Source organism: Entelurus aequoreus, linkage group LG23 (assembly GCF_033978785.1).
Source record: "Entelurus aequoreus isolate RoL-2023_Sb linkage group LG23, RoL_Eaeq_v1.1, whole genome shotgun sequence".
Taxonomy (NCBI): Eukaryota; Metazoa; Chordata; class Actinopteri; order Syngnathiformes; family Syngnathidae; genus Entelurus; species Entelurus aequoreus.
The window spans coordinates 37,935,538-37,959,310 of NC_084753.1; the positions used below are offsets into that span (position 1 = coordinate 37,935,538).

The 23,773-nt window shown below is 41.2% G+C and overlaps 2 protein-coding genes across 3 annotated transcripts in view; one reads left to right on the plus strand and one right to left on the minus strand.

Annotated features, from left to right (window-relative positions):
- LOC133640867 (zinc finger protein with KRAB and SCAN domains 3-like) overlaps positions 1 to 23,773 on the minus strand; it is a 257,581-nt gene that overhangs the window by 218,554 nt on the left and 15,254 nt on the right. Inside the window, exon 5 of the mRNA XM_062034550.1 lies at positions 1,989 to 2,246. Coding sequence (XP_061890534.1) covers positions 1,989 to 2,246 — 258 coding nt within the window. The remainder of the gene's footprint in view (positions 1 to 1,988; positions 2,247 to 23,773) is intronic.
- On the plus strand, positions 4,201 to 20,730 carry LOC133640622 (gastrula zinc finger protein XlCGF57.1-like). Of its 2 annotated transcripts, XM_062034147.1 has the most exons (4): positions 4,201 to 4,605; positions 15,630 to 15,923; positions 18,904 to 19,037; positions 19,107 to 20,730. In XM_062034147.1, the coding sequence occupies exons 1-4, from the start codon at positions 4,485 to 4,487 to the stop codon at positions 20,271 to 20,273; spliced, it is 1,716 nt and encodes a 571-aa protein (XP_061890131.1). In that variant the 5' UTR covers positions 4,201 to 4,484; the 3' UTR covers positions 20,274 to 20,730. The 2 variants fall into 2 exon arrangements, with proteins under 2 accessions (XP_061890131.1, XP_061890129.1); XM_062034145.1 differs by having other exon boundaries at positions 18,904 to 20,730.

Sequence of the window (23,773 nt, forward strand, 5' to 3'; positions counted from 1 at the left end):
TGCTGCTAATACTACTAGCCCAAAACATGTCTCTCCTCTATTGAGCAAAATTGAACTCTGTCTCTGCATGATTCCTTGCTTCTCGTCTGTTTAACAGATGTCATCAGTGTTTGAACCTGACATGAGGGAGACCTTTAAAGGCCTACTGAAAGCCACTACTACCGACCACACAGTCTGATAGTTTATATATCAATGATGAAATCTTAACATTGCAACACATGCCAATACGGCCGGGTTAACTTATAAAGTGCAATTTTAAATTTCCCGCGAAACTTCCGGTTGAAAACCTCTATGTATGATAACGTATGCGCGTGACGTCAATCGTTGAAATGGAAGTATTCGGACACCATTGAATCCAATACAAAAAGCTCTGTTTTCATCTCAAAATTCCACAGTATTCTGGACATCTGTGTTGGTGAATCTTTTGCAATTTGTTTAATGAACAATGAAGACTGCAAAGAAGGAAGTTGTAGGTGGGATCGGTGTATTAGCGGCTGGCTGCAGCAACACAAACAGGAGGACTTTGAGGTGGATAGCAGACGCGCTATCCGACGCTAGCCGCCAACCGCATCGGTGATCGGGGTGAAGTCCTTCGTCGCTCCGTCGATCGCTGGAACGCAGGTGAGCACGAGTGTTGATGAGCAGATGAGGGCTGGCTGGCGTAGGTGGATAGCTAATGTTTTTAGCATAGCTCTGTGAGGTCCCGTTGCTAAGTTAGCTTCAATGGCGTCGTTAGCAACATCATTGTTAAGCTTCGCCAGGCTGGAAAGCATTAACCGTGTAGTTACATGTCCATGGTTTAATAGTATTGTTGATTTTCTGTCTATCCTTCCAGTCAGGGGCTTGTTACTTTTGTTTCTATATGCCGTTAAGCCCGATTCTATCACGTTAGCTCCGTAGCTAAAGTGTTTCGCCGATGTATTGTCGTGGAGATAAAAGTCACTGTGAATGTCCATTTCGCGTTCTCGACTCTCATTTTCAAAAGTATATAGTATCCGAGGTGGTTTAAAATACAAATCCGTGATCCACAATAGAAAAAGGAGAGAGTGTGGAATCCAATGAGCCAGCTTGTACCTAAGTTACGGTCAGAGCGAAAAAAGATACGTCCTGCACTGCACTCTAGTCCTTCACTCTCACGTTCCTCATCCACGAATCTTTCATCCTGGCTCAAATTAATGGGGTAATCGTCGCTTTCTCGGTCCGAATCGCTCTCGCTGCTGGTGTAAACAATGGGGAAATGTGAGGAGCCTTTCAACCTGCGACGTCACGCTACTTCCGGTACAGGCAAGGCTTTTTTTATCAGCGACCAAAAGTTGCGAACTTTATCGTCGATGTTCTCTACTAAATCCTTTCAGCAAAAATATGGCAATATCGCGAAATGATCAAGTATGACACATAGAATGGATCTGCTATCCCCGTTTAAATTAAAAAAAATTAATTTCAGTAGGCCTTTAATATACAGGTCGCTACAAGTAAGTGGAGTATTGTTGGTGGTTTTTGGATGCTTTGTTCGAGGGCTTTAAGGGCACAATAGAGAACTCCCATTACCTGTAATGTTAGCCGCCTTGTACTGGCAGTTTTTACTATTTAGAATGCACTGAAAAGAGAAGGTTGTGTTTTTGTCTCACATAAGGAATGTAAAGAATGGGCAAAAAGACCCCAAAAAGCGCAGATCCTTTTTAATAAAGCATAATATTTTAAAAAGCAAGTATATCTCCAACGTGTTGGACCCTGGATGAACATGTGTTACAAACATTGTATTAGGGGCGGTATGGCTCGGTTGGTAGAGTGGCCGTGCCAGCAACTTGAGGGTTCCAGGTTCGATCCCTGCTTCTTTACTTTACCCACCTGCTCCCAGTGCCACTCACACTGGTTTAAAAATGTAACTTAGATATTGGGTTTCACTATGTAAAGTGCTTTGAGTCACTAGAGAAAAGCGCTATATAAATATAATTCAATTCAAGATGATAAGTGGATGTTGTGCTTACTTGGACTGTGATGACGCTGTGAGGACTCAGGTGGTTTGTCTTCATGCTCTTCAGTCTTCACAGAGACAACAGTCAGTGGAAACTTGGGGAGATCAGCCTCCTCCTGCCCTAGAAGACACTCTCCTGCCTGAGTAACCCGGAGATCCTCCTCTTCTTTTTTAATGTGGGGGAGCTGTGGATCCTCCTGCCTCGAAGAGGAACTCACCCCCTGCTGCTGAGGGGCACCTTCTTCTTGACGACCGTTCATCTGTTGGACGTCTGCAAGACAACACAAACAAACTTTAGCTTAAGCATGACAAATATGATTTCGTCCATCAAATTAAATATTTTACAAGTGGACTGAAATAAGTTGTGGTGATGTTCTTCCAAACATGGAATTTACATTACTTTATTGATTATGTTATGAATCGTGTAATGGATCTTGTTTTCTACATGTACATGAATTATTGATACAAGATGAGCAGCTTTTTACAACATATAGCAAACATCATGCTGGGATTTTAATAAACACTATATTGCCAAAAGTATTTGGCCACCTGCCTTGACTCACATATGAACTTGAAGTGCCATCCTATTCCTAACCCATAGGGTTCAATATGATGTCGCTCCACCTTTTGCAGCTATTACAGCTTCAACTCTTCTGGGAAGGCTGTCCACAAGGTTGCAGAGTGTGCTTATAGGAATTTTCCACCGTTCTTCCAAAAGCGCATTGGTGAGGTCACACTCTGATGTTGGTCAGGAAGGTCTCCGTTGTAATTCATCCCAAAGGTGTTCTATCGGGTTCAGGTCAGGACTCTGTGCAGGCCAGTCAAGTTCATCCACACCAGACTCTGTCCTCCACGTCTTTATGGACCTTGCTTTGTGCACTGGTGCACAGTCATGTTGGAAGAGGAAGGGGCTCGCTCCAAACTGTTACCACAAGGTTGGGAGCATGGAATTGTCCAAAATGTTTTGGTATCCTGGAGCATTCAAAGTTGCTTTCACCGGAACTAAGGAGCCAACCTGGAGCGGAGGAAGGAAGGAAGGAAGGAAGGAAGGATGGATGGATGGATGGATGGATGGATGGATGGATGGATAGTACTTTATTGATACCTTCAAGAGAGTTCCCTCAGGAAAATTAAAATTCATGTACAGAATTGAGATCAAATTTAAAAAGTAAAAAGTAAATAATGGGGGTATAAATGGAAACAAAATACAAAAATATTACAATAAGAATAAAATTAAAAAAACAACAATGAGAATAAAAATATAACAGTAAAATGAGAATATAACAAGAGACATTGGATGACAGAGTCTGGTGTGGATGAACTTGACTGGCCTGCACAGAGTCCTGACCTGAACCCGATAGAACACTTTTGGGATGAATTAGAACGGAGACTGAGAGCCAGGCCTTCTCCACCAACATCAGAGTGTGACCTCACCAATGCGCTTTTGGAAGAATGGTGGAAAATTCCTACAAACACACTCCGCAACCTTGTGGACAGCCTTCCCAGAAGAGTTGAAGCTGTAATAGCTGCTAAAGGTGCACCGACATCATATTGAACCCTATGGGTTAGGAATGGGATGGCACTTCAAGTTCATATGTGAGTCAAGGCAGGTGGCCAAATACTTTTGGCAATATAGTGTTTCAAGTCAGTCTGCACGTATAAAAGTAAATAGTTCCTCCCACTCCCAACCTTCCAGGTGAATTAATTGCCATGATATGTTATCAAAGTAATGGAAGTAGGTGCAAACTAAATATATTTTCTTATTCAATTTTACTTATTCCAGTTTAAAATTACAATACGAAGATGTTCCTTTCTAGTAAACATATATTTAATAATGTTAAGCGTGACTGTAATATATAGAAAACACAGTTAAAATACAAAATAATACAATACAATTTTCATTGAGAACATTTAATTGCTCAAATAACGCTCGCATTTGCTAGATAGGGCCTGCTAGCATGCTAACGATAGCATGTTAGCTTCGAACAACATATCAGGTAAATAACATGAATAATATAAAACATATATCATTTACATTACCTCATTAGCTGCTTGCACTAAAGTGGAGTCAAAACTCAAACTCAAACTCAAACTCAAAATATATTATTCCAATTGCGACACCAGCAACTCTTAAATGTGACGTTTTGTTCTGTGGCTTGGCGGAGCAAGTGTGCACCATTCACTATTGTCCCCGGGAAACACGTGTTCCGCGCACATTTGTTCCGCGGTTGAGAACAGGACGAATATACACAAGATGGCGTTTCACCCAAAAGGCGTTGCTGTGGTTATTATATTATATTGATCTTAATCAGAACGCACATGTACACTTATATGTCGTTTAAATGCAGTACACGTCGTTAGTCATTGTTCATTGTATTTGGATACATTAGTGGTACATCGTTTTAGCTTAGATTGCTAGTTAGCTTAGCTTGTTGGCTGCTAACGAAGACAAGCGGAAGTGATCGACACATCGCGAAGTGTGAGTGTAAAGTGTTGCGATTGTGTGAAAATGTGCGAAAGAACGATAGCAGAGTACGAGGAGGAACTTTGTCCAACAAAAGAGGAGAAGGAGCGACATCATCAACTGCGTGTTGTTTTCAAGGAGCCTAATGTTGTGTTACACCCAGCAGGTATGTTTATTATCAATCAATCAATGTTTATTTATATAGCCCTAAATCACAAGTGTATCAAAGGGCTGCACAAGCCACAACGACATCCTCGGTACAGAGCCCACATAAGGGCAAGGAAAAACTCACCCAGTGGGACGTCGATGTGAATGACTATGACAAACCTTGGAGAGGACCGCATATGTGGGTAACACCCCCCGTAATATTGTGATGGTCCAGTCCATAGTGGATCTAACATACTATTGCGAGAGTCCAGTCCATAGTGGATCTAACATAATATTGTGAGAGTCCAGTCCATAGTGGATCTGCCATAATATTGTGAGAGTCCAGTCCACAGTGGAACTAACATAATATTGTGAGAGTACAGTCCATAGTGGATCTAACATAATAATGTGAGAGTCCAGTCCATAGTGGATCTAACATAATATTGTGAGAGTCCAGTCCAAAGTGGATCTAACATAATAATGTGAGAGGCCAGTCCATAGTGGATCTACCATAATTTTGTGAGAGTCCATTCCATAGTGGATCTAACATAATAATGTGAGAGTCCAGTCCATAGTGGATCTAACATAATAATGTGAGAAGCCAGTCCATAGTGGATCTAGCATAATATTGTGAGAGTCCATTCCATAGTGGATCTAACATAATAGTGTCAGGGTCCAGTCCATAGTGGATCTAGCATAATATTGTGAGAGTCAATTCCATAGTGGATCTAACATAATAGTGTGAGAGTCCAGTCCATAGTGGATCTAACATAATATTGTGAGAGTCCAGTCCTTAGTGGATCTAACATAACATTGTGAGAGTCCAGTCCATAGTGGATCTAACATAATATTGTGAGAGTCAAGTCCATAGTGGATCTAGCATAATAATGTAAGAGGCCAGTCCTTAGTGGATCTAACATAATAGTGTGAGAGTCCAGTCCATAGTGGATCCAGCATAATATTGTGAGAGTCAAGTCCATAGTGGATCTAGCATAATAATGTGAGAGTCCAGTCCATAGTGGATCTAACATAATAGTGTGAGAGTCCAGTCCATAGTGGATCTAACATAATATTGTGAGAGTCCAGTCCATAGTGGATCTGCCATAATATTGTGAGAGTCCAGTCCACAGTGGAACTAACATAATATTGTGAGAGTACAGTCCATAGTGGATCTAACATAATAATGTGAGAGTCGAGTCCATAGTGGATCTAACATAATATTGTGAGAGTCCAGTCCAAAGTGGATCTAACATAATAATGTGAGAGGCCAGTCCATAGTGGATCTACCATAATTTTGTGAGAGTCCATTCCATAGTGGATCTAACATAATAATGTGAGAGTCCAGTCCATAGTGGATCTAACATAATAATGTGAGAAGCCAGTCCATAGTGGATCTAGCATAATATTGTGAGAGTCCATTCCATAGTGGATCTAACATAATAGTGTCAGAGTCCAGTCCATAGTGGATCTAGCATAATATTGTGAGAGTCCATTCCATAGTGGATCTAACATAATAGTGTGAGAGTCCAGTCCATAGTGGATCTAACATAATATTGTGAGAGTCCAGTCCTTAGTGGATCTAACATAACATTGTGAGAGTCCAGTCCATAGTGGAACTAACATAATATTGTGAGAGTACAGTCCATAGTGGATCTAACATAATAATGTGAGAGTCCAGTCCATAGTGGATCTAACATAATATTGTGAGAGTCCAGTCCAAAGTGGATCTAACATAATAATGTGAGAGGCCAGTCCATAGTGGATCTACCATAATTTTGTGAGAGTCCATTCCATAGTGGATCTAACATAATAATGTGAGAGTCCAGTCCATAGTGGATCTAGCATAATAGTGTGAGAGTCCAGTCCATAGTGGATCTACCATAATTTTGTGAGAGTCCATTCCATAGTGGATCTAACATAATAATGTGAGAGTCCAGTCCATAGTGGATCTAACATAATAATGTGAGAAGCCAGTCCATAGTGGATCTAGCATAATATTGTGAGAGTCCATTCCATAGTGGATCTAACATAATAGTGTCAGAGTCCAGTCCATAGTGGATCTAGCATAATATTGTGAGAGTCCATTCCATAGTGGATCTAACATAATAGTGTGAGAGTCCAGTCCATAGTGGATCTAACATAATATTGTGAGAGTCCAGTCCTTAGTGGATCTAACATAACATTGTGAGAGTCCAGTCCATAGTGGATCTAACATAATATTGTGAGAGTCAAGTCCATAGTGGATCTAGCATAATAATGTAAGAGGCCAGTCCTTAGTGGATCTAACATAATAGTGTGAGAGTCCAGTCCATAGTGGATCCAGCATAATATTGTGAGAGTCAAGTCCATAGTGGATCTAGCATAATAATGTGAGAGTCCAGTCCATAGTGGATCTAACATAATAGTGTGAGAGTCCAGTCCATAGTGGATCTAACATAATATTGTGAGAGTCCAGTCCATAGTGGATCTGCCATAATATTGTGAGAGTCTAGTCCACAGTGGAACTAACATAATATTGTGAGAGTACAGTCCATAGTGGATCTAACATAATAATGTGAGAGTCCAGTCCATAGTGGATCTAACATAATATTGTGAGAGTCCAGTCCAAAGTGGATCTAACATAATAATGTGAGAGGCCAGTCCATAGTGGATCTACCATAATTTTGTGAGAGTCCATTCCATAGTGGATCTAACATAATAATGTGAGAGTCCAGTCCATAGTGGATCTAACATAATAATGTGAGAAGCCAGTCCATAGTGGATCTAGCATAATATTGTGAGAGTCCATTCCATAGTGGATCTAACATAATAGTGTCAGAGTCCAGTCCATAGTGGATCTAGCATAATATTGTGAGAGTCCATTCCATAGTGGATCTAACATAATAGTGTGAGAGTCCAGTCCATAGTGGATCTAACATAATATTGTGAGAGTCCAGTCCTTAGTGGATCTAACATAACATTGTGAGAGTCCAGTCCATAGTGGATCTAACATAATATTGTGAGAGTCAAGTCCATAGTGGATCTAGCATAATAATGTAAGAGGCCAGTCCTTAGTGGATCTAACATAATAGTGTGAGAGTCCAGTCCATAGTGGATCCAGCATAATATTGTGAGAGTCAAGTCCATAGTGGATCTAGCATAATAATGTGAGAGTCCAGTCCATAGTGGATCTAACATAATAGTGTGAGAGTCCAGTCCATAGTGGATCTGCCATAATATTGTGAGAGTCCAGTCCACAGTGGAACTAACATAATATTGTGAGAGTACAGTCCATAGTGGATCTAACATAATAATGTGAGAGTACAGTCCATAGTGGATCTAACATAATAATGTGTGAGTCCAGTCCATAGTGGATCTAACATAATAATGTGAGAAGCCAGTCCATAGTGGATCTAGCATAATATTGTGAGAGTCCATTCCATAGTGGATCTAACATAATAGTGTCAGAGTCCAGTCCATAGTGGATCTAGCATAATATTGTGAGAGTCCATTCCATAGTGGATCTAACATAATAGTGTGAGAGTCCAGTCCATAGTGGATCTAACATAATATTGTGAGAGTCCAGTCCTTAGTGGATCTAACATAACATTGTGAGAGTCCAGTCCATTGTGGAACTAACATAATATTGTGAGAGTACAGTCCATAGTGGATCTAACATAATAATGTGAGAGTCCAGTCCATAGTGGATCTAACATAATATTGTGAGAGTCCAGTCCAAAGTGGATCTAACATAATAATGTGAGAGGCCAGTCCATAGTGGATCTACCATAATTTTGTGAGAGTCCATTCCATAGTGGATCTAACATAATAATGTGAGAGTCCAGTCCATAGTGGATCTAGCATAATAGTGTGAGAGTCCAGTCCATAGTGGATCTACCATAATTTTGTGAGAGTCCATTCCATAGTGGATCTAACATAATAATGTGAGAGTCCAGTCCATAGTGGATCTAACATAATAATGTGAGAAGCCAGTCCATAGTGGATCTAGCATAATATTGTGAGAGTCCATTCCATAGTGGATCTAACATAATAGTGTCAGAGTCCAGTCCATAGTGGATCTAGCATAATATTGTGAGAGTCCATTCCATAGTGGATCTAACATAATAGTGTGAGAGTCCAGTCCATAGTGGATCTAACATAATATTGTGAGAGTCCAGTCCTTAGTGGATCTAACATAACATTGTGAGAGTCCAGTCCATAGTGGATCTAACATAATATTGTGAGAGTCAAGTCCATAGTGGATCTAGCATAATAATGTAAGAGGCCAGTCCTTAGTGGATCTAACATAATAGTGTGAGAGTCCAGTCCATAGTGGATCCAGCATAATATTGTGAGAGTCAAGTCCATAGTGGATCTAGCATAATAATGTGAGAGTCCAGTCCATAGTGGATCTAACATAATAGTGTGAGAGTCCAGTCCATAGTGGATCTAACATAATATTGTGAGAGTCCAGTCCATAGTGGATCTGCCATAATATTGTGAGAGTCCAGTCCACAGTGGAACTAACATAATATTGTGAGAGTACAGTCCATAGTGGATCTAACATAATAATGTGAGAGTCCAGTCCATAGTGGATCTAACATAATATTGTGAGAGTCCAGTCCAAAGTGGATCTAACATAATAATGTGAGAGGCCAGTCCATAGTGGATCTACCATAATTTTGTGAGAGTCCATTCCATAGTGGATCTAACATAATAATGTGAGAGTCCAGTCCATAGTGGATCTAACATAATAATGTGAGAAGCCAGTCCATAGTGGATCTAGCATAATATTGTGAGAGTCCATTCCATAGTGGATCTAACATAATAGTGTCAGAGTCCAGTCCATAGTGGATCTAGCATAATATTGTGAGAGTCCATTCCATAGTGGATCTAACATAATAGTGTGAGAGTCCAGTCCATAGTGGATCTAACATAATATTGTGAGAGTCCAGTCCTTAGTGGATCTAACATAACATTGTGAGAGTCCAGTCCATAGTGGATCTAACATAATATTGTGAGAGTCAAGTCCATAGTGGATCTAGCATAATAATGTAAGAGGCCAGTCCTTAGTGGATCTAACATAATAGTGTGAGAGTCCAGTCCATAGTGGATCCAGCATAATATTGTGAGAGTCAAGTCCATAGTGGATCTAGCATAATAATGTGAGAGTCCAGTCCATAGTGGATCTAACATAATAGTGTGAGAGTCCAGTCCATAGTGGATCTAACATAATATTGTGAGAGTCCAGTCCATAGTGGATCTGCCATAATATTGTGAGAGTCCAGTCCACAGTGGAACTAACATAATATTGTGAGAGTACAGTCCATAGTGGATCTAACATAATAATGTGAGAGTCCAGTCCATAGTGGATCTAACATAATATTGTGAGAGTCCAGTCCAAAGTGGATCTAACATAATAATGTGAGAGGCCAGTCCATAGTGGATCTACCATAATTTTGTGAGAGTCCATTCCATAGTGGATCTAACATAATAATGTGAGAGTCCAGTCCATAGTGGATCTAACATAATAATGTGAGAAGCCAGTCCATAGTGGATCTAGCATAATATTGTGAGAGTCCATTCCATAGTGGATCTAACATAATAGTGTCAGAGTCCAGTCCATAGTGGATCTAGCATAATATTGTGAGAGTCCATTCCATAGTGGATCTAACATAATAGTGTGAGAGTCCAGTCCATAGTGGATCTAACATAATATTGTGAGAGTCCAGTCCTTAGTGGATCTAACATAACATTGTGAGAGTCCAGTCCATAGTGGATCTAACATAATATTGTGAGAGTCAAGTCCATAGTGGATCTAGCATAATAATGTAAGAGGCCAGTCCTTAGTGGATCTAACATAATAGTGTGAGAGTCCAGTCCATAGTGGATCCAGCATAATATTGTGAGAGTCAAGTCCATAGTGGATCTAGCATAATAATGTGAGAGTCCAGTCCATAGTGGATCTAACATAATTGTGTGAGAGTCCAGTCCATAGTGGATCTAGCATAATATCGTGAGAGTCAAGTCCATAGTGGATCTAGCATAATATTGTGAGAGTCCAGTCCATAGTGGATCTAACATAATATTGTGAGAGTCCAGTCCATAGTGGATCTAACATAATAGTGTGAGAGTCCAGTCCATAGTGGATCTAGCATAATATTGTGAGAGTCAAGTCCATAGTGGATCTAGCATAATATTGTGAGAGTCCAGTCCATAGTGGATCTAACATAATATTGTGAGAGTCAAGTCCATAGTGGATCTAGCATAATATTGTGAGAGTCCAGTCCATAGTGGATCTAGCATAATATTGTGAGCGTCCAGTCCATAGTGGATCTAGCATAATATTGTGAGAGTCGAGTCCATAGTCAATCTAACATAATACTGTGAGAGTCCAGTACATTGTGGCTCTAACATAATAGTGTGGGAGTCCAGTCCATAGTGGATCTAACATAATATTGTGAGAGTCCAGTCCATAGTGGATCTAACATAATAGTGTGAGAGTCCAGTCCATAGTGGATCTAACATAATTTTGTGAGAGTCCAGTCCATAGTGGATCTAACATAATATTGTGAGAGTCCAGTCCATAGTAGATCTAGCATAATATTGTGAGAGTCCAGTCTATATTGGATCTAGCATAATATTGTGAGAGTCCAGTCCATAGTGGATCTAATATAATAGTGTGAGAGTCCAGTCCATAGTGGATCTAACATAATATTGTGAGAGTCCAGTCCTTAGTGGATCTAACATAACATTGTGAGAGTCCAGTCCATAGTGGATCTAACATAATATTGTGAGAGTCAAGTCCATAGTGGATCTAGCATAATAATGTAAGAGGCCAGTCCTTAGTGGATCTAACATAATAGTGTGAGAGTCCAGTCCATAGTGGATCCAGCATAATATTGTGAGAGTCAAGTCCATAGTGGATCTAGCATAATAATGTGAGAGTCCAGTCCATAGTGGATCTAACATAATTGTGTGAGAGTCCAGTCCATAGTGGATCTAGCATAATATCGTGAGAGTCAAGTCCATAGTGGATCTAGCATAATATTGTGAGAGTCCAGTCCATAGTGGATCTAACATAATATTGTGAGAGTCCAGTCCATAGTGGATCTAACATAATAGTGTGAGAGTCCAGTCCATAGTGGATCTAGCATAATATTGTGAGAGTCAAGTCTATAGTGGATCTAGCATAATATTGTGAGAGTCCAGTCCATAGTGGATCTAACATAATATTGTGAGAGTCAAGTCCATAGTGGATCTAGCATAATATTGTGAGAGTCCAGTCCATAGTGGATCTAGCATAATATTGTGAGCGTCCAGTCCATAGTGGATCTAGCATAATATTGTGAGAGTCGAGTCCATAGTCAATCTAACATAATACTGTGAGAGTCCAGTACATTGTGGCTCTAACATAATAGTGTGGGAGTCCAGTCCATAGTGGATCTAACATAATATTGTGAGAGTCCAGTCCATAGTGGATCTAACATAATAGTGTGAGAGTCCAGTCCATAGTGGATCTAACATAATTTTGTGAGAGTCCAGTCCATAGTGGATCTAACATAATATTGTGAGAGTCCAGTCCATAGTAGATCTAGCATAATATTGTGAGAGTCCAGTCCATATTGGATCTAGCATAATATTGTGAGAGTCCAGTCCATAGTGGATCTAATATAATAGTGTGAGAGTACAGTCCATAGTGGAACTAACATAATATTGTGAGAGTACAGTCCATAGTGGATCTAACATAATAATGTGAGAGGCCAGTCCATAGTGGATCTAGCATAATATTGTGAGAGTCCAGTCCATAGTGGATCTAACATAACAATGTGAGAGGCCAGTCCATAGTGGATCTAGCATAATATTGTGAAAGTCCATTCCATAGTGGATCTAACACAATAGTGTGAGAGTCCAGTCCATAGTGGATCTAACATAATATTGTGAGAGTCCAGTCCATAGTGGATCTAACATAATATTGTGAGAGTCCAGTCCATAGTGGGGCCAGCAGGGGATCATCTTGAGTGGAGACAAGTCAGCAGTGCTGTGACGTCACCAACTGAGTGGTCCACCCCGGGTCCCGACTTTGAACAGCTAGCACTTCATCTGTGGTCACCTAATAACCTCTCCACGCAGGAGAGGGGGGCAGAGCAGACAAGAGACGGCAGATCAACTGGTCTAAAACGGTCCAGTTCCACTCTAGCATAATATGTGAGAGTCCAGTCCATAGTGGATCTAACATAATAGTGTGAGAGTCCAGTCCATAGTGGATCTAACATAATATTGTGAGAGTACAGTCCATAGTGGATCTAACATAATAATGTGAGAGGCCAGTCCATAGTGGATCTAGCATAATATTGTGAGAGTCCAGTCCATAGTGGATCTAACATAACAATGTGAGAGGCCAGTCCATAGTGGATCTAGCATAATATTGTGAGAGTCCATTCCATAGTGGATCTAACACAATAGTGTGAGAGTCCAGTCCATAGTGGATCTAACATAATATTGTGAGAGTCCAGTCCATAGTGGATCTAACATAATATTGTGAGAGTCCAGTCCATAGTGGATCTAACATAATATTGTGAGAGTCAAGTCCATAGTGGATCTAGCATAATATTGTGAGAGTCCAGTCCATAGTGGATCTAACATAATAGTGTGAGAGTCCAGTCCATAGTGGATCTAGCACAATATTGTGAGAGTCAAGTCCATAGTGGATCTAGCATAATATGTGAGAGTCCAGTCCATAGTGGATCTAACATAATAGTGTGAGAGTCCAGTCCATAGTGGATCTAACATAATATTGTGAGAGTCCAGTCCATATTGGATCTAACATAATATTGTGAGAGTCCAGTCCATAGTGGATCTAACATAATAGTGTGAGAGTCCAGTCCATAGTGGATCTAACATAATATTGTGAGAGTCCAGTCCATAGTGGGGCCAGCAGGGGATCATCTTGAGTGGAGACAAGTCAGCAGTGCGGTGACGTCACCAACTGAGTGGTCAACCCCGGGTCCCGACTTTGAACAGCTAGCACTTTATCTGTGGTCACCTAATAACCTCTCCACGCAGGAGAGGGGGGCAGAGCATACAAGAGACGGCAGATCAACTGGTCTAAAACTGTCCAGTTTCACTCTAGCTAATCTCAAACACGCAGTACTCAATGTCAGATGTTTAAGTGATACATCGCTTTCAATAAATAATTGTCATTCTTTTTCCGAACTCCATTGTATGTTTTTAACTGAGACATGGCGCGACGAAAACACCGCAAATGCAGTTATGATTGAAGCTACTCCCCTCACTGTGTTTTAGACTGGACAAGACCAGAGGTTCAAATGTGACATGTGTTTTCCACAGATGAGCTTGTATGTACATACGCTTGAAGAGTCACTTGTCACATGACCTTGGTGCTCTCGCAGAGTGTTTTGGCCCTCTGCTTCATCTCTAAACATTGGAACTAATTAACTAGCTTCTCATCGAAATTTACATGATCTTGGGTTTGGGGGAACCTGCTTGTCGTGATGGAGTGGTTGTTGCTGGACACACGACGGATTCTTGGGAGAAGAAGGAGTGCCGTGTGCCTGGCGACCCTTTTCTGTCGAGGACGTGAAGATATCCACCTATTCGTAATCAAGACAACAGGACATCTGCTGATTGGAGTAAGCGTAGCTCCGGTTTGTCGACAAATTGGAAGTTGCTGGCAGTCTCCAAAGTACCCCAAAGCTGCCACAAATGATTGGAGGATGCGGGCAGAACTGTGGACAATATGTGATCTGGATAACATCGGACTGTCTGCCCTGCAGGATGAATTTGAGGACCAGTCATAGACAATTTAGAATGAAAAGCTAATTTTATTTTCACTCGCATACAAAACATTCTAACTTGGATTGTTTCCCTGGCTTCGGGACTCTCCCGAAGGACAGTGCGGCGAAGACACAAACTCCCTTCTTGTCTCTCATGGACACACACCTGTTTTTGTTGACTAAATGTGTTGATGACGTCACTTCCACCAGGATGGTAACCCTCTCCCCGATTAAGAAACCCTGGTTGAATGCTGAGGTGAAAGCTCTGCTGTAAGCTAGGAATGCTGCGTTCAGTGCAGGTGAGACATCAGCACTCACACTGGCAAGGAAAGGCATCGCGAGGGCCAAAGCCACATATGCCCAAAAAATCCAGGGTCACTTGAACGCCAACAACCCCCGGATTATGTGCATCACTAACGACAACATCAGGGATGCACAATGCCCAGGGGACAACCCCCTCGCCCAACACCAGACTCACCCCACCACCAGGTGACACACCCCTCAGTGTGAGACCACAGCAAACATGAGGAGGACCCTTCCAAGGATCAACCTCCGCAAAGCTGCAGGTCCCGACAGCATCCCAGGGTGGGTACTGAGAGACTGTGCACACCAGCGGTCTGAGGGGCTGACATACATCTTTAACACTTTACTGTCACTGGCATCTGTCCCCATTGTCCCCGTTCCAAAGCTCTCCACAGTGACAATCCTGAATGACTACCGACCTATTGCACCTCATCCAATGCCCTTGACGCGAATCCCTTAGGGGTGATGGACGGCTGGGCAGCGCCTGAAGAGCTGCAGCCTGCCACCGTAAGCCCCACTCCCTCCCCTCTGTTGCAAGTCTCGAGTTGTTTGTTGTGATATGTATACTGTATGTGCTTTGCTATGGAGTTTTTTTTCCCAATCTAGACTGGGCCCCCTTAGGAGCCCAGTCTAGATTGTATTTTTTTAGTCATCCTCCCCCAGTGTTGACCTTTTTCCCATCTTTTACGGGGCGCCTTGTGGCGACCCATCAGCGTTCCTGTCCTGTAACCCTGTACACTGTTTGTTTGTCTAACCTTGAACGGGTTTGTGCTGAAAGCAAAGTATCGTTTTACTTGTGCAATGACAATAAAGACCTACCTACCTAAAATATATGATAATTTACAAGCTGACATAAGTTCAACATTTTCCACTCACTCTGTCCACTTGTAGAATATTTATATTCAATGTACGATGCAATATTTGACATGTCTTAGTTAAAATGTATTTTGTTTGTGTCTTGCAGACATCCAGCCACCGATGAGATGTCGAGAGGAATCTCTATCTCAATCGCACGGAGGAAGCTTCAATTGGAAGCAGGAAGATCCACAGCCCCCCCATTTTAAACTGGAAGAGGATGACCCACAGTACCCCCGTGTTAAAGAGGAAAAGGAGGATCTCTGGATCACTCAGGAGGGAGAGTGTCTTCTAGGGCAGGAGGAGGCTGATCTCACCAAGTTTCCACTGACTGTTGTCTCTGTGAAGACTGAAGAGCATGAAGACAAACCACCTGAGTCCTCACAGCTTCATCACAGTCCAAGTAAGCACAACATCCACATATCATCTAATACAATGTTTGTGACACATGTTCATCCAGGGTCCAACATTCTCTCTCAGGGTGGAGATATATGCGGTTATTTTTGTGTTTTTATTACCTTTTTTTTAACTCTGAATTTATGTAACTTCATTATTTTTCATTGAATACAAATTACTGAGCAAAATGCGTGTTTTTTATTTTATTTGATTTGTTAGAATACAGTGTTTTAGAATTTGGTTTATAAATGGGTTAAGGTTACCCAATCTGCATAGTAGTAGTTGGGTGCGGCTGTGGAAAGTGGCCTGCGCTGGACACATTTCCACCTCCCCATCACCCAGTGCAATGTCTCCAGTTTGCATATGCTTAAATGTGAGGTTTTTTTCCTGGTCTCAAACTGAAAATATGGAATCATATGTTCTCTTAGGTAAGTAAGCTTTAAAGGCCTACTGAAATGAATTGTTTTTATTTAAACGGGAATAGCAGATCCATTCTATGTGTCATACTTGATCATTTCGCGATATTGCCATATTTTTGCTGAAAGGATTTAGTATAGAACAACGGCGATAAAGTTCGCAACTTTTGGTCGCTGATAAAAAAAAAAAAGCCTTGCCTATACCGGAAGTAGCGTGACGTCACAGGAGGAAGGATTCCTCACAATTCCCCGTTGTTTACAATGGAGCGAGAGAGATTCGGACTGAGAAAGCGACAATTACCCCATTAATTTGAGCGAGGATGAAAGGTTTGTGGATGAGGAACGTTAGAGTGCTAGAGTGTAGTGCAGGGTGTATCTTTTTTCGCTCTGACCGTAACTTAGGTACAAGCTGGCTCATTGGATTCCACACTCTCTCCTTTTTCTATTGTGGATCACGGATTTGTATTTTAAACCACCTCGGATACTATATCCTCTTGAAAATGAGAGTCGAGAACGCGAAATGGACATTCACAGTGACTTTTATCTCCACGACAATACATAGACGAAGCACTTTAGCTACGGAGCTAACATGATAGCATCGGGCTTAACTGCAGATAGAAACAAAAGAAATAAACCCCTGACTGGAAGGATAGACAGAAGATCAACAATACTATTAAACCATGGACATGTAAATACACGGTTAATGCTTTCCAGCCTGGCGAAGCTTAACAATGCTGATGCTAACGACGCCATTGAAGCTAACTTAGCAACGGGACCTCACAGAGCTATGCTAAAAACATTAGCTATCCACCTACGCCAGCCAGCCCTCATCTGCTCATCAACATCCGTGCTCACCTGCGTTCCAGCGATCGACGGAGCGACGAAGGACTTCACCCGATCATCGATGCGGTCGGCGGCTAGCGTCGGATAGCGCGTCTGCTATCCAAGTCAAAGTCCTCCTGGTTGTGTTGCTGCAGCCAGCCGCTAATACACCGATCCCACCTAAAACTTTCTTCTTTGCAGTCTCCATTGTTCATTAAACAAATTGCAACAGATTCACCAACACAGATGTCCAGAATACTGAGGAATTTTGCGATGAAAACAGAGCTTTTTGTATTGGATACAATGGTGTCCGAATACTTCCGTTTCAACGATTGACGTCACGCGCATACGTCATCATACATAGACGTTTTCAACCAGAAGTTTCGCTGGAAATTTAAAATTGCACTTTATAAGTTAACCCGGCCGTATTGGCATGTGTTGCAATGTTAAGATTTCATCATTGATACATAAACTATCAGACTGCGTGGTCGGTAGTAGTGGCTTTCAGTAGGCCTTTAAAGGTCTCCCTCATGTCAGGTTCAAACACTGATGACATCTGTTAAACAGACGAGAAGCAAGGAATCATGCAGAGACAGAGTTCAATTTTGCTCAATAGAGGAGAGACGTGTTTTGGGCTGTACTCTAGTTACAGATCCAAACTACGTTCTAAAAGTCCAGCCCACTTGCGTCCTCTATTTATTTGGGAGGTCCCTGGATACATCACTGAAGCTGTCGCTGAGTGACGAGGGTAATCTCGACAGCTCCAGTTAGACACAATATATGATTATACAAAAACGCAAATGTGCTGACAGTCGTGATATCGCCTTGTCTCTGCTCTGTCTGCGTCACGGTACTCGATGTTCGGCCTTGGCGGTCAGCAGGCCGATTCTGGAAACAAACACTGATACGAGACTGGCTCGCAATCTTTTGGATTGCCAGCTTTGCACAGACAAAGAAAAATACAATTTCAGCACAATTGATAATAACTATAGCAACGGCCCTTAAGCATAAGAGTTGTGTGATGATGTATACATAATTATTCTAACATTTAACACATCTGGTTTGTCATTTATCTCAAAATATACACTACCGTTCAAAAGTTTGGGGTCATATTGAAATGTCCTTCTTTTTGAAGGAAAAGCACTTTAAACTAGTCTTAACTTTAAAGAAATATACTCTATACATTGCTAATGTGGTAAATGACTATTCTAGCTGCAAATGTCTGGTTTTGGTGCAATATCTACATAGGTGTATAGAGGCCCATTTCCAGCAACTATCACTCCAGTGTTCTAATGGTACAATGTGTTTGCTCATTGGCTCAGAAGGCTAATTGATGATTAGAAAACTCTTGTGCAATCATGTTCACACATCTGAAAACAGTTTAGCTCGTTACAGAAGCTACAAAACTGACCTTCCTTTGAGCAGATTTAGTTTCTGGAGCATCACATTTGTGGGGTCAATTAAACGCTCAAAATGGCCAGAAAAAGAGAACTTTCATCTGAAACTCGACAGACTTTTCTTGTTCTTAGAAATGAAGGCTATTCCACAAAATTGTTTGGGTAACCCCAAACTTTTGAACGGTAGTGTAATTCTATACTTTGTGTCCACTATTGAATGTGATTTGAATCTTCATGGTTTAACAGTGTGGTTGTGATTGTGAAAGTGAAAGTGTACAAATGCAGGAACATGGTCTAAAATTGCAACGCTGTGATAGTCACATGAGTGAAATAATGATTATTTCTGCTGCAGACGTCCAGCAGCTGCTTTGTCATCAAGAGGAACCACCCGCTGATTTGTTGGAGGGGAGCGCCACTTTGAAGCAGGAGGATCCACAGCCCCCCCACTTTAAAGAGGAAGAGGTGGAAGTGTGGATTGCTCAGAAGGTAGAGTGTCTTCCACAGCAGGAGGAAGCAGATCTCACCAAGTTTCCACTGACTGTTGTCTCTGTGAAGACTGAAGACCACGAAGACAAACCACCTGAGTCCTCACACCTTCATCACAGTGCAAGTGGGGAGAACAGAGCCGTGGAACCTTCAAGCAGCAGCTCAACTCAACACATGACAACAGAAACTGATGGAGACCACTGTGGAGGATCACAAGCAGACAAGCTCTTAGCTCCACTGTCAGATAGTGACGACACAACGTCACACGTTAATGTAAAAATGGAATTACACAAGAGAACACACACAAGACTAAAACCTTTCAGTTGCTCTGTTTGCGGTAAAAGATCCTCCGTCAAAAGTAACATGAAGTCACACATGAAAACACACACCGGAGAAAAACCCTTTGGTTGTTCTGTTTGCACAAAAAGGTTTGTTGAAAAATCTAATTTGACTCGACATATGAGAACACACACGGGAGAAAAACCTTTCAGCTGTTCAGTTTGCGGTAAGACATACTCTAAAAAATGTAATATGCAAACACACATGAGAACGCACACCGGAGAAAAACCTTTCAGTTGTTCAGTTTGTGGCAAACGATTCTCTAACAAACTTAATATGCAAATACATTTCAGAACGCACACAGGAGAAAAACCTTTCAGTTGTTCAATCTGCGGTCAAAGATTCTCTGCCAAAAATATTAGGCAAAGACATATGATGACACACACAGGAGAAACCCGCAGTTGTTCATTTTGTGCAAAAGGCTTTGTTAAAAACACTGATTTGACTAGGCACATGAGAACACACACAGGAGAAAAACCTTTCAGTTGTCCGGTTTGTTGTAAAAGATTCTCTGACAAAGGTCATATGAAAATACACATGAGAACACACGCAGTAGAACAACGTTTCCGTTGTTCAGTGTGTGGTAGAGGACTTCCTGACAAATACAGTCTGCAAACACACATGAGAACGCACACGGGAGAAAAACCTTTCAGTTGTTCGGTGTGCGGTAGAACATTCTCAGACAAATACAATATGCAAACACACATGAGGACGCACACAGGAGAAAAACCTTTCTGTTGTTCAGTGTGCGGTAAAAGATTCTCTAGCAAACAGAATATGCAGATACACACGAGGAGTCATACAGGAGAAAAACCTTTCATCTGTTCAGTGTGCGCTAAGAGATTCTCTGACAAAAGTAGCATGCAAAGACACAAGAGAACACATACAAGAGAATAGTGTTTCCTTTTTGGAGGTCTTCTTTGAATGGTCCCAATAGTCACTAAAGTTTTTTTACAGGGCTTCCCTAAAATCCAGATTAGCCAGTCAGGACCCGGCCAGCACTCCTAATGTTACCAATTCTAAACTAATGTTACCAATTCTAAAACACTATCAGGTTTCTTTGAAATACTGGTTAAAAATAAACCAATAATTATGAAAAGTACTCGGTTTCCCAGAAGAAGAAATAAGAAACATGTCAGCATCGCTGCTTTGTCCTCTGTAGCCTACTAGAAGTGATTTATTGATGTTATTTCATCATCACTTTATGTTGTGATGCTATAATATGGAAGTTCACAATTTTTTAAACATGTTTTTTTCTGTCTTGGATGTGTAAACTTCAGCATTTTATATTGACCTGATGATTTATTTTAGTAAGGGGCTAAGACTTCATCTGTTTAAAGTCTGTTAAAAAAACAATAAAAGACTTAATGAAGCTACTTTTTTGATAATCAATCTTTTATCAGCCACAACTTACGTAGTGATTTAAAATGAAAATACTTTAAGTTTAGAGATGGAACGTTGAACAGGACCGGATTATTACTTTGTAATGTGTTCTGTTTAACCTTATTCCCGCACAACTTTCCTTATGCTCCCGGTGCACTTCCCAGCTGCACTATAGCTTTTTGCTCTGTCTTTTACCTGCACGCCGTCTGCTGTCCTCTGCATCCTGGGGTCCAAGCAACGCTCACCTGGGCCTGACATGCAAGTGGTCCTTCCAAATGCAACAAGAGCGAGCAACGCCAGGACACAAGTGTGATAACACTTGGACCAGTGTTCATTTTGTTGACAAAAAATGTTCATCTTAGTTATCGTCAACGACCTATTTTCCTTTGACTAAAATAGGACGATAATGAATCACAACAAATGCACGTTGACTAAAACAATGACAAAATGAATTGGCAATTTTAGTTGATGAATCAAAACGGGACGAAAACAATGACAGAGGCGAAATCCAATCATATTAAGTTTCGTCTTTAGGCGGGTGGGACAAGTTAGGAATCTATCCAATCACAGAAGGAGAGGGGCGGGGTTAAACCACAACGGGGTTCCAATCAGAACTACAACACTACCAAGACGTGGTGTTTGGATGGTACACCAGGAAACAAGACTGTATTTTGGGGTTATAACGATAAACGGTAATAATGATGACCTCCCGATAGTTAGTATTACCATCCATTCATCCATCCATCTTCTTCCGCTTATCAGAGGTCGGGTCGCGGGGGCAGCAGCCTAAGCAGGGAAGCCCAGACTTCCCTCTCCCCAGCCACTTCGTCCAGCTCTTCCCGGGGGATCCCGATGCGTTCCCAGGCTAGCCGGGAGACATGGTCTTCCCCGTGGCCTCCTACCGGTCGGACGTGCCCTAAACACCTCCCTAGGGAGGCGTTCGGGTGGCATCCTGACCAGATGCCCATACCACCTCATCTGGCTCCTCTCCATGTGGAGGAGCAGCGGCTTTACTTTTAGCTCCCCCCGGATGGCAGAGCTTCTCACCCTATCTCTAAGGGAGAGCCCCGCCACCCGGCGGAGGAAACCCATTTCAGCCGCTTGTACCCGTGATCTTGTCTTTTCGGTCATAACCCAAAGCTCATGACCATAGGTGAGGATGGGAACGTAGATCGACGGGTAAATTGAGAGCTTTGCCTTCCGGCTCAGCTCCTTCTTCACCACAGCGGATCGATACAGCGTCCGCATTACTGAAAACGCCGCACCGATCAGCCTGTCGATCTCACGATCCACTCTTCCCTCACTCGTGAACAAGACTCTGAGGTACTTGAACTCCTCCACTTGGGGTTAGTTAGTTAGTATTACCCTTTTAAATTAAAATTATCTAAAAAAACGAGATTATTAACTGCATTTGGTTACACTGGGGCCAGATCGCTACCTTAAAGGGGAACTGCATTTTTTCATGGTATGTTGCCTATTGTTCACAATTGTCATGAGAGACAAGAAGACAAAAGTATTTGTCTATTGTTTTGCGTTCTAACATGTAAAACTCATCTCGTTCTTGGTGGCTAGCAATGCAGCTAATGGGAGCAATCAATTCTACCTCTAAATCACTTTAAAAATGCATTTGAAAACCGTCAACAATACTTAATTTACATTCCGTAACCTGTATAATAACTATAACAATAATGATAATGACAATGATAATAATAATAATAATGATAATGACAATAATAATAATAAAAAAAAATAATAATAATAACAATAATAATATGGGTTGAAAATACTTATATAAACAACAATAATAGTATAATAATAATAATAATAATAATAATAATGATGATATTGACAATAATAATAATAATAATAAAAATAATAATAATAACAATAATAATAATATGGGTTGAATATACTTATAACAACAACAATAATAGTATAATAATAATAATAATAATAATAATGATGATAATGACAATAATAATAATAATAAAAATTATAATAATAATAACAATAATAATAATATGGGTTGAATATACTTATAACAACAACAATAATAGTATAATAATAATGATGATAATGACAATAATAATAATAACACGGCAGATGCAGAGCGAAGTGTTGCACATGCAGACGTAGTCAAAATATAGAAGCGGAAAAATGTATTAGTGGAGAGTAATGCAAATATCCACGAGCACAACACAGGAATCAGCAACATTAATAATAACCACGGACAAAGTAGTCATGTTTCTTCCACATGTGAACAAAGACAGGAAAAAAATCAATATTATAGTCAAAGCTGCAGCAAAGTTGTTGGATTTGATCTTGTGGTATTTTTATGTAAATGAAAAAGATGCAATTGGGTGAGAGCACAACAACAGCTGTTAGAAAGGAATCGTCGACATGAAAATTCCACTCAGCGATACTGAAAGTCCAAGAGGGAATCGAAACTACAAATTAGCAGAGGATGGTTTCGATCCATCGACCTCTGGGTTATGGGCCCAGCACGCTTCCGCTGCGCCACTCTGCTGATGCACTCACCTGAAATTTAGGTATATTTTATCTTGGCTACACTTTTCAGTTCGGGGCAGACAGCATTTGAACACCTTGCCGGCATCGGACAGAATCACAGCCATAGAGTCGCTGCCATGCTTCACGATTGGTTTGAATTGTGATTTTTTTTTGCATATTAGTGCCCAATTAGGAGCTTATTTCTTTATTCGGAGTCCACATTTCCAATTTTCTTCCTCATGTTGGTGGTTCACTGATGATAGAATTCTCATTGCAGACCTGCGTCCGATTCCCGGTGTCGTGCGAAATTCTGTATTCTGTTTCACCTTCCGCGGGAGCGCGCATGGGGGCGGAGCTCTGTGGCCTTGTTCAGACGGCGGCAGCATTTCCGTGTTATTATTAGCCATGTCAATGTTACAAAATGTGGATTATTACGATCATGCTTTCATTTTCGACTATGTTGTTGGTGTAACATGCGACATTCCTACCCGAATAAATGCTTTTGA